Below are 11,433 nucleotides of genomic sequence, written 5' to 3'. Positions count from 1 at the left end.
ACCTAAAGGGAAGGATATTTAAAGTTTCAATTATTTGGAGGGAAAAATTCAAAATTTGAATTTCTGATACCCAATAATTACAGGACTGAATGGCAAAGCAGGTTCTTCCATAGCTGAAAATATGCATTAAAAAAAACAAATCTTTTTTGTAACACTACTCAATGCTGTATTTTAATCTCTTGGAGTTTTTATTGTCAGTTCTATCAATTCTATGCAAAATATATGAACGGAACTATTTTTCTCTCTTAAGTATGCGTAAATTCCCCACCTTTACAGCAACCTGGTTATTTCTCTGATCCTCTCATGTTTGTTACGCAGCTGAAACCTCTCTCTCTCCCCCTCCCTCCCCCCTCCCCCCGACGTTATTCGCGTTCTTTCTCTTTAACACCATTTGATTTTCCCAGAGTCGATTTTTTAAAAAAAAATCTGTAACATTTCGTCTCAAAGTTTCCGCCCACGTGACTTTCAGTTAAGTCCCTTGAGGCTTCCGAGAACCCACATCAGCTAAAGGGAGAGGAAGACCCGCGCGAGGTGCATTGGTCTTAAAGCCAAGGGACGTAGTTGCTGACAGGCGCGGTGGGAGAAGGGGGAGAAAGTGCCCGAACGGCTCGGAGGACGGGGAAAGAAAAGGGGAGGAAGAGTCCAGTTTAAAGGAAAAGGCGGCATAAGACCGCGAAGGCCTGAAGGAAGAAGGAAAGGGAGTCGACAGGCAGGGGGTGCTGTGAGCCATGCCCCATAGCTCTGACAGCAGTGACTCCTGCAGCTTCAGCCAGTCCTCTTCATCCAGCAAACAGGTACTGTGGGACCACTTTCTGACAATTTCATGATAGGCTTAATGGCAGTTTATTTCGAGCAAGCCTCCATTATCCGGGAGCAATTTAGTGGAATTCAACAGGTGCCGTTTGCCGAGGCATAAAAATCAAGCGATGAAGAACTATTCCCCAACTGCGTGTCTCCCCTTTTAATCACATTGACCCCTTGATTCAGGGGAAGGGGTTAAGTTAAAGAGGGACTACAGTTCCCAGATTACCAGCCACCTAGACTATCAGCTGCAATTCTGGGAATTGTGATTGGGGAAGGCTGGTCTAATGGCTGAGTGGTTTGCATTAGAATTGTTTTCTTCTATCCCCTCCTCTTCAAAATTATCCTGTGTAATGAGGAAAGTTCTTGGCTATCCAGTTTATCTGCAAAAGGCTAGGGGCTGACTGATACATTAAAAGGTGTTAAGGTTGGGCATTTTCTCTACTGAGAGATGTAATACATTTTCCAACATTAAAATATCAACTTTTTGCCATTTTAGGAATGGGACCCTAAACTTGAAAAAAACACTTCAGCTGTGTGCAAAATGCTTTTAGGTTTATGTATATATTAAAGAGGAAGAAAATTCTAGAGAATACACTGCTAGATGTTAGCAATGAGAGATAATGAAATTACATTACCATAAGGATTTTTTAAAAATGGTTTGAATAGAAATTTTGGATGACTATATTACATCAAACCCAATGCAATGTAGTGAAAGGTTTCACTGAGTTCAGTGGAGCTTACTGTCAACTAAGACGATATACATACATACCCATTATGCTATTCTTAACCAAAATTACACAGAGTGCAGAAAAAAGTAAGAAATGAAAAGTTAAAGAGATTAAATGTAAAAAGATAAAGATAGATAATAAACATGAAAAGCTAAAACTAGTTTATACAAACATTACTATGCTTTTCAATATCCTTGCAAATTTTCATTGATTCAGCAGGTCCATATAATGCTTTCTATCTTGCTTTTTGCTCTTTAAGCTTTAAACTATGTATTCATTTCTCTCTCTTCAGGGATCTCAGCTCCATTCAACCAGGACTTTCTTGGACTGTTCAATACCCATTCATTAATTTATCACCTTATCTGTTCTTGTTATACTGCACACATTTCTTATATACCCCTTTCCAACTGCATTCAGTTTACTTTTGTGTTTCTCTTAACATACCCAATTTTTACTTTCATAAACAAAAAGGCAGAAGCACATTTTTATTTATAGCTATTTTTGCTCGCCCCCGAAATGTTTATTTACAACTGACCATGTGCTATCTAATTCTTTTCTATATGCATTTGCAAATGTTAAAATTTCTCCAATTTCCCCAATTTTTTAAAAAAAAACATTCTATTAGAGAACTGTATAGAAATTGATCTACTTGCTTTAGTTTTTTTTACTATTTATGTATAATTTATACTTATTCTATTTTCCCTATCAAACGCAACTAATTTGATACAGTTCAGTTTCAGCTCATATTACACTTTACAGTCTATTGGCTACAACGGTTTGGGTTCACTAGCAACAACATAACCCCACTTTCATACAAAAGTACATAAAAATAATACATTCACATCTCCACTAGCATACCACTAAAAATCATCAGACTTTCTTTCACTGATTATGTGCCATCAAGTCAGTTGAAATCTTAGCAATCGTATAGCTAGAGTTTCTCCAGGATGACCCGTCCCCTTTCTGGTCTTTAAGATCTTTCAGTGGTAGACACAGCCATCCTATATTCCTGGTCCATACGTTTCAAAGGCAATAGTTTGGAAAAGTATATTTGCATTTCAGGACTCTTCTGATGAAATGAGGAAAGTACAAAGAAGAGAAAAGAATCGCATCGCAGCTCAGAAGAGTCGGCAGAGACAGACACAGAAAGCAGATCACCTGCACTTGGTAAATGCTTCTGTCATTTTCATCTGGATTTCTGGGATATATTACTCATTATTAATATTAGTATCTCCATTTAAATCTTGCCTTTCTAGCCAGAAGGCACACAATGCACAATGTAATATAATGACATATAATGTAATGTATGATATATGATATGATATGATATGATATGATGTAATAATCTGACTTAGGCCTGTAGCAATAATTTAAAGAACTGCTTGACCTTTAAAACTGAAACAGCAGTAGATTCTCCAACACTTTGCATGGCTGCATTGAGGCAATTCTAAGATCTCTTGAGGAGCACCTGAAGATTGTATCAACTGCTCAGAGTCTTTGGGAATGGGTAATGTACAATAAAGGAAATATATATACAAAATGTGGTGGATAAAATTGCTAAATGTTGATGACATGATTGGGGGGTTAGGAATAGTTTTAAGGCTGGAAATGATAATTTCCCTCCCTGCAATTTCACATTCCCATCTTTAAAATACCCAAATGCCAAAACTGGCCATTTAGGTTTTGTTTCAATCATACATTTTATTTATAATTCAAAATATGTATTTATTCTCAGGTATTTTATCTCTTGGTAATATTTAGGGGGGAATCCAACAGACAAATAACTAAATTCTTTAACTTTAGAATAGTTGTTTTTTTAGCATTTTTGCTACTTGAATCTCTCAGAAAGCCAGAGTAACATAGATTAATGCATGCCTCTCATCCCTGAGTTTCTGGAGATCACATAAAACCTGAAATCTGTTGCCTAGTTTGCATAAATAGCAATTGGATTATCAATTTTTTGGCTGACCACTTCAAGAATTAAATGAACATTGTGAGTGTGTGCAACCATCTTTGTATTAAAAAAATTCCTCTTGCATACAGAAGACATGATCTCATGGGAAGGTTCTCCATCTTGCCCTATCTTACCGTTGAGTATGCTCTGAGAAAGAATGTGTTCATACCACTCTTCACAAAAACTGTGAAGTGATTTACTCAAGAATGGTTTTAACCTGTCATACGCTTGCATTTGACTGAACTAAGCTTACAAACTCACCTAGCAGCAAAATTTTACATGTTTATAGATAATTTCAATTTTTGTGCTTTCCCTTTAAAGAGGGCAGGGGATAATTGCTGAGGTTTACCACATGTGATATAGCCCTTATCTGAGAGCTGTGAGCTTTCTGGAAAATTTGGTCTAAATGAATAACAACTGCAAACATCTCTCTTGCACAAGAAGAAGCATCTTCACACACAAAGGCCTCAAATTCAGAGGTGGCCATTTGGGGACAGACCTGTGTCATAGTCCCAGCCATCTTACTCTCTAAAAGCTGGCTTTATTTTGAGGCCTTGGGGAGAACAGCCATGATTTCAACTGATGAATTTGTACACTGCACTGCCTCTTTCCCTGCAGCTGCTGAAAGATGCGAGCAAGACTTTCCTTCTTGTTCAGTGTCAGGTTTCCTGTGTCAGGTGGTTTTGCTAAGCAGTGATGGCAGTTACTGACCCCCTCCTGTTCACCAGGCTTTTGCTCTCAGGGGTCAGGATGTATGTGTGGCTTAGTGTTGAGGAAATACAAGTGCCTGATGAGGGCTTGGTGAGAGGCAGGAGGAACGCACAGTGCAGGATATGTTGCTGTCATTTCTCATAAGTTGCTGGTTGGGGGCAGAATGTGGCCAAGCGCAGAAATGTCACCCGCTGACAATTAGGTCTGCTTTTCTTCTTGGGTTTGCCCAGACTGAGTTTACAAGAAAAGCATCAATCTGGAAACTCTGCAGTTGTGTTATTATAGAAAAACACCATGAACTCAATACCCTTTGCCCATTCTCAGATTTTGATACTGTTTCTTATATACTACAGTTGGAAATTGGATTAAAAATACAGGCAGGTTAACCAGACTAATGTTGTATGGTAGCAAGAGGGAAGATTTGTGGTTTGGACCATAATATGTGGAAAAATTATTATTTTTTTCATAAATTTGGTATAAGGTAGGGGAAATTCTGCCCTTTATAGCATTTGTTTCTTTCTTTGAACCTGAGGAGAGGTACACACAGCCAATCCTGGATAACTGTGAAAAAAGCTAAGCAGAATCAGATCTGGTTAGTGCTTGAATGGGACAGATGATGGTCCCAGGGCTGTAGTCTAGACTCTAGACCAGCATTTCTCAACCTGAACAACTTTAAGATGGATGGACTTTAAACTCCCAGAATTCCCCAGCCAACATGCTTGAGCTGAAGTCCACCTTCTTAAAGGTGCCAAGGTTGAGAATCACTGATCTAGACCAAAAAGTAAAAAAATAAAAATAAAAAATGGAAGAGGTAGTAGCAAGCCTCTTCTGTATTACTTCTAAAGAAACTTAAAGGGGATGTCCAGGAAGTCACCAGGATGTGTTGAGGGAGTCTTTATTATTACCTTTTTGCAGTGTAACAAATGGTGGTGTTAGTTATTTGTTCAGAGTTCTTTGTTTGCATTGACATTTGAAACACACGTCAGTCAGTAAATCCAGGGACTCAAAAATTTTCTCTCCATGTTATCTATTAGCCCTGTTCATACACCTGCTCTCCCTGCTTCATAATCTCATTTCTTTCTATTCGTACAACTCCCTGATGTGTTCTTGCTTTCTCCACTTGCTGCCTGTCACACCTCAAGCTGTTTGCTCGCACACTCTCTAGTGTGCTTTTGGCTACTCTCCTTGACCTTTTCCTATTACCCCCACCCCACTCTCTGCCCCCTCTTCCCAAATTGCCCCTGGGCAAAGCTCATCACTGCTTTCTCAGTTCTCCTTAGCACATTTGCTCTTGTTCATTTGTATTACTTGTTTTTGAGTATTTATGTCAGTGCTGTTATACTTAAAAGTTTCTGAGAATATGTATTCATTTTCTGTTTTTACCTTACATTTATTAACATGCACCCCCCTCTTCAGGTAAACACCCATCCCATAAGCGTGTAAAAATGCAAGTATGGCTTCCAAGCCACAAAATCTAATTCACCATTAACATAAGGTCTTTGTCATGTTCATATGCTCTGTTCTTGAAAACAAGCTTTGGGTTGCTTCATCGTTACCTGCTTGTTCCATTCATCCATGATTATCAAGAGATTAATTAAAAGTATATGAACAGCAAAATAAATGAATTCTCAATAGCTGATGAAAGATGCAATCTATCTTCATTTTCATTTTCCCTGATGTCCTTATGGTGAAGCAATATTGTCCACCATTTCCCACTAAAAGAGATATTCACTTAAAGGCCTAAGTAGCAATTCCCTTGAAAAATAAATGCCTGTAGGATTATAGTACTGACACCTACCAGAGTGTCACCTTTGGAGAAGAAAAGAATTCCTGTATGGCTCATCCTCTCCTCATCTTAAATGCTGCTTCAGGGAACAGAGGTCAACCATGTGGTTCTAGTTGATTTACTTTGCTTTGCAGGAAGCGTGACAATGAATAATGTTACTAATGTAGGTCAATCTGGAAGATAGTCAAGTTACTTCTAGGCTGGCTATTTGTATATTATCGGCAAGGAGGAAACTTATCACCCAAAAAAGCAAGGCAAGCAGGTGCATACACTTTGTATATACTTGTCTAAATGCAATAGATGTATATTTATTAGAAATGAAATACATTTCACCATCTTCATGAGCACTATAGCTAGTCCTCGATTTACAACCATTCCTTTAGCAACTGTTCAGGCACTGAAAAAAAGTTATTTAAGACAGGTTCTTGCCCTGATGATTGTTGCAGCATCCCCACAGACACATGACACAATTTGAGTGCTTGGCAACAGGCATATATTTACAATGATTGCAGTTCCTGAGATCATGTGATTGCCATTTGTGATCTTCTCAGCCAGCTTCCAACAAGCAAAGTAATGGGGGGGGGGAGAGATTGGATTTTACTTAACAATTGTGATTCATTTAATTGCACTAATTTGCTTAATAATTGTGGCAAAAAAGGTACAAAATTGGGCCTAATTCACTTAACAATCATCTTGCTTAGCAATGGAAATTCTAGTCCTCATTGTGGTTATAAATCTAGGACTGCCTGCATGGCCAAATGACAGGACTTTGTATATTCAGTTAATTTCTGATGCTTTCCATAGATGGGTGACTTGAACTTTAGGGGCCCAATTCTCCCTTTTTACATTCTTTAGACTGGATTTGGATCAGAGTGAATTTTAGTCTGTAAAAAGAGGGCACTGAAAAAAGGATTTTTTTGAAAGTGTTTATTACTAAATAAATAATTTAGCAATAAATTATTGTATAAGCATGTCACACATCTGCATTGTTTTGCTATTAGCTAATAATCCCTCAGATGTTTCCTAATATTTACTGGTGTGTCATCCGTTGAACTTTTGCCCTTATCTCACTTGCAGTTTAACAGCAATATTAGAGAACTCTCAGACAGCCCCATTTCATAATGTAAATGATCTAATAATAGCAACACTGTGTTGTTAGAGAGCAAGAGGAATTGATGTAGTGAGACTGAGGCTGTCCATTTTGCAAGAATCATTTGGGAGGCTAGTGGGGTGTATGGAAGGAAGTTGACAGAAGGGAGTGTCACTGAAGTGGTGAGGCAAATGAGGTAGAGTAGGCTGTCCTCAGGGAAGAGGAATTGGAAGTCTCAAACTGCTCCCCACTACTAATATCCTAAGCTCTTCCAAGGTACTACATAAAAGTCCCTGGTTTTCAGGCCCTAGCTAAATGCCTGGTCTTCCCCTAGTGTCCCCCCCCCCATTTACCACTTGATTATGGATGACAGCAAAGACTAAGATATATCATTGAAATCTGGATGGAGAATATGCCATCTGGATTTCAGGTGTTATAGCAGGCATGATTTTTGACATGCGAGCAAGAGTGGCTCTGATCATCTGGGAAATTAAACAGAGAATCAAATCTTCTCTCTTATGTATAATTGGTACAGAGCCTTGGCTATGAGCTTGAGCTTGAGGGACATGTTGGGGGTTATCTGCCTACTGCATAGCAGCATCCCTGACTGAGCTGAAGGATTTCAATTTATTTCCCCAGGATGGGAGGTAGCTTGTACATTTTTGTCCACTATAACAAACAAATACTTATACAAGCGATCATGGACTTGACCCACGCAGGAGACTACATAGTAAAAGCGATGGTGGGGGACATATCTTTAACATTTTGTTTATTTATAATTTTATATACTCAGTCAGATCATACTCTAATTTCTATAGAATTTTACTATGCCACAACTCTTTATAGGAAAGAAGGGCTATTCAATCAGGCACCTGATGGATCGCATGTGCTACCATGTGGCACTTGGGAAGTTTCCGGAAATGAAATCATTCTATAGAGTGCTTGGTTGACCCCAAGTATAGATGATTGACAGCCATGTGGCCTACCAGTTAAGACTTAGTCAGAATCCCAGGAGGATAGAATGATAGTAAATCTAAAGTTCTGTTGAATCTGAAAATATTGCATTTTTAACTCTAGATGGGGCTGTGCTCCTCAGGGAGGGAAGTAAGTTACAATTCAGGAGTTCTTCTGACTCACAGCTCTTGTTCATCATGGCCAAGAGAGATTCCACACAATTGTATTTTATGTGCCAATTGTTGGATGAAGGAGCTTTGTGCACAATCCCTCATGTTCTTATTACTTCTCAATTTGATTCTTTCAATTCACTCTTTAAGTGACTGCCCTTGAAGACCATTCAGATAAGGAAAAGAGGGCTTGCTGGGAGTCTTGGCTTTGAGATAATGCACCCCTAAAGAGAACCCAGGGATGATGAGTCCCCTTGTATGGAATAGCTTACCCCTGATTGTCTTACATCTTTCCCCCAAAATATTTGAGCTTCTAAAAGGGTTTGAAACTTGTCTCTTCAGGAGGAGTTTGGAGGATATAATAGTTTAGCACAGGGGTCAGCAACCTTAAACACGCAAAGAGCCATTTGGACTCGTTTCCCACAGAAAAGAAAACACCGGGAGCCACAAAACCCTTTTGACATCTAAAATGAAGATAACACTGCATATATCCTTTTTTATCTTTATGCTATGTATAAAAAAAACTATAGTGTGGTGCATTTATGAAATCAATGAACTGCTACAGAAAAACACATTTTTATTTCTGCATGCAACAAAAACATTTTGAACTCCGAAAAAAAGGCGCTGGGTTGAAGGTTATTTTCAGATAAAATACTCAATGTCTATTTGAGTCCTCCTCGTATTTATGAAATAAAAAGCCGAACTTAATTAAATTCAATTAGTAGTGAAAGCAAATGAATCTGCCCACGTGACATTAAATGTTCTGTTTTCTTCTGAAACTTTGATTTTCTTGGATTTATCCATGGTGGGCCTACCAGGGGCAAAAAGCACAATAAATCTCCTGCCAGCGGGTGTCGCACATTGGCAGTTGAGATGCATATTTTGAGCGACAGAGAGCCATAGCAGAGGGATGAAAGAGCCACATGTGGCTCCAGAGCCGTGGGTTGCCGACCCTTGGTTTGGCATGTCCCCAGGAATTGGCTAAGGTCTTTTTTCTATTTAAGTTGTCCTAAACTTATAAATGTGAACTTTATTGCATCTGTTTCTTTATTTACCTCATTTGAATTATATAGCTACCATTTGCCAAATCAGCCTTCAATATTCATTAAGAGATTACTGCGGGAGCTGCCTTTGTCTTAGGAAGAGTGATGGGAAATTCATAGCTTTAGTAATTCATCAGTCAATCAGCATCCAATCTGATTTTCCCTATCTTATCAAAAAGGACAACATATTTTAATAGTCAGGTAATACCGTAATGAGCAACACAACAAAATTTCATTATCCTTGGCCAGTTATCCCTAGAGTCAGTTGAGGCTAATAGTGTACAAATTCAGTCAATAAATTGTACATGCATACATCCATGACAGAGTTATGTCAGAATTCCTATGAGGAATTGGTTAATCATTTAGATGTCACAGTCACATATAATGGAATGTTTTAAGAAGAGCTGTACTGAAGAGGCTTGCAATAAAGATCCTCTTAGTAAGTTTGGAAGGAGGTGATTTAATTTACTGTATTTAACTCTGTGGTTTTGTGAAGAATTATTAAAAGCTTTGAGTGCACAGTTAATTTCACTACTTTGATATAACACGATTAGAATTTCTATAACCTGGAGCGAACTAGGTTTTGTTTTGCAAGTGGGCTGATTACCTACATATATTTCCTATGGTGAAATCTAAGCTTTTGATATTTTCTGTTTCTTTTCCTTCATTAAAGGAGAGTGAAGACTTGGAGAGACAGAATGCTGCTTTGCGGCGAGAAATCAAGCACCTAACAGAAGAACTGAAGCACTTTTCCACAGTGTTGAATTCCCATGAGACTCACTGCTCGATTCTCCAGACACAACCCCCAGTGCCTTCAGAGGTGCTTTTTACCCCTCTTGCTTTTCCTCAGAGCCATATCAGCTCCCCTTGTTTCTAATACTGATATCAACACTTGGACTGAAAAAATGCTTGGATTCCATGCCTAGAACAATGAGATGAGGTTCTCACTAGGACAGCACAGAGTATCCTCATGTTTCTCTCTGTTGAGCAGAATAAGGAGTCAAGATGTCTTGGATCTGGTCGTGGGCAGATATCAGGACACAAAAGAAGTTTTTCTGCAAAGGGCTTGCGTCGGTGAATGAGATCCGGAGAACAAGATAACCCCATATTTCTGTTATTTGCACTGAAGCACTGCATATGGAAGTGTGTTCTTTTGCAACACTTCTTAATTCATTATTTTCTAAAATAAAATTCCTTTTTTTTAAAAAAATACATATTTTATTTTAAAATTTGATATTTGCTTTCATTTCTATCAGTTCCCTTCCCTCTAAATCCCAAACCCTTAATCAATGGGACAAGGAAAACATTCTGAATTGTAGACGTCTGTGAGCCAAACATTAGTTGTATTAGCACAGCAGAACAAATCACAAATCACATAGCCACATTTTAGCTTAGTGTGTTCACAGCCTTTGCAGTTTTTGAATTAATTCTAAAACTGATTCACCATGGATGATGTGTTGTATGGATGCAGCCACAAGGTTAAGCTGATCATATTTTATTTTTATTTATATTCTGCCTTTATTATATTTTTATAAACAATTCAACATATCTAAAATTCCTCCTTTCTCCTATTTTCCCCACAATAACAACAACCTTGTGAGGTAAGTTCAGCTGAGACATTACGACTGGCCCAAGGTCACCCAGCTTGTTTTCATGGCTAAGGTGGGACTAGAATTCATTTTCCCAGTTTCTAGCCTCATGCGTTAATTACTAGACCTAACTGGCTCTCATAATTAGCAGGTGCCTGTTGGTTTCTTTACTCAATGTTAGTTATGAATGTAAGGTGGGGATGGGAGGCAAGCAGGACTGCAAGAGCTAAGACAGAACTTTTCCTAGTCTGAATTTAGAATTCCACAGCTATCCTATTAGATATTTAATTTAATAGGTGGAATAGTAAAGTATATAATGGACCAGGAGTTGGAGTTGATTGGTTGGAGAGTGCAGGCTCCTGCATGAGGCAATCTACATTATGATTGGTTGCTGGGTGTAAAGGGGGAGTTTCCCTTTTTTCCCTGCCTTTTTCTTCTGTGTGCTCTATATGCTGTTCTGTGATCTATCTGACAATTTCTACCCGGTGATTTACCTCATGATGTAGGGATGTGCCCGACTGTCTTGTCTGCTGTATATAAAAAATGTAAAATATATTTATTTACATAAAAGTACAAGTTCGTGTCAGCGTCTGACTCCATTTGG

The 11,433-nt window shown here is 38.4% G+C and overlaps 1 protein-coding gene across 1 annotated transcript; it reads left to right on the top strand.

The window, feature by feature from the left end:
- Positions 1-474: 474 nt before the first annotated feature.
- Positions 475-10,469, top strand: BATF (basic leucine zipper ATF-like transcription factor). The gene is made up of 3 exons (XM_039351692.1): positions 475-794; positions 2,595-2,699; positions 9,914-10,469. Exons 1-3 carry the CDS (start codon positions 729-731, stop codon positions 10,115-10,117), a joined length of 375 nt encoding a protein of 124 aa, XP_039207626.1. The 5' UTR covers positions 475-728; the 3' UTR covers positions 10,118-10,469.
- Positions 10,470-11,433: the final 964 nt, after the last annotated feature.

The sequence above is a fragment of the Crotalus tigris genome, unplaced genomic scaffold (genome assembly GCF_016545835.1).
Source record: "Crotalus tigris isolate CLP2741 ecotype Arizona unplaced genomic scaffold, ASM1654583v1 scf7180000018371.15429387391:27106975, whole genome shotgun sequence".
Lineage (NCBI taxonomy): Eukaryota > Metazoa > Chordata > Lepidosauria > Squamata > Viperidae > Crotalus > Crotalus tigris.
The sequence above is the reverse complement of the archived record's forward strand: the minus strand, read 5'-3'. Positions and strand labels throughout refer to the sequence as shown.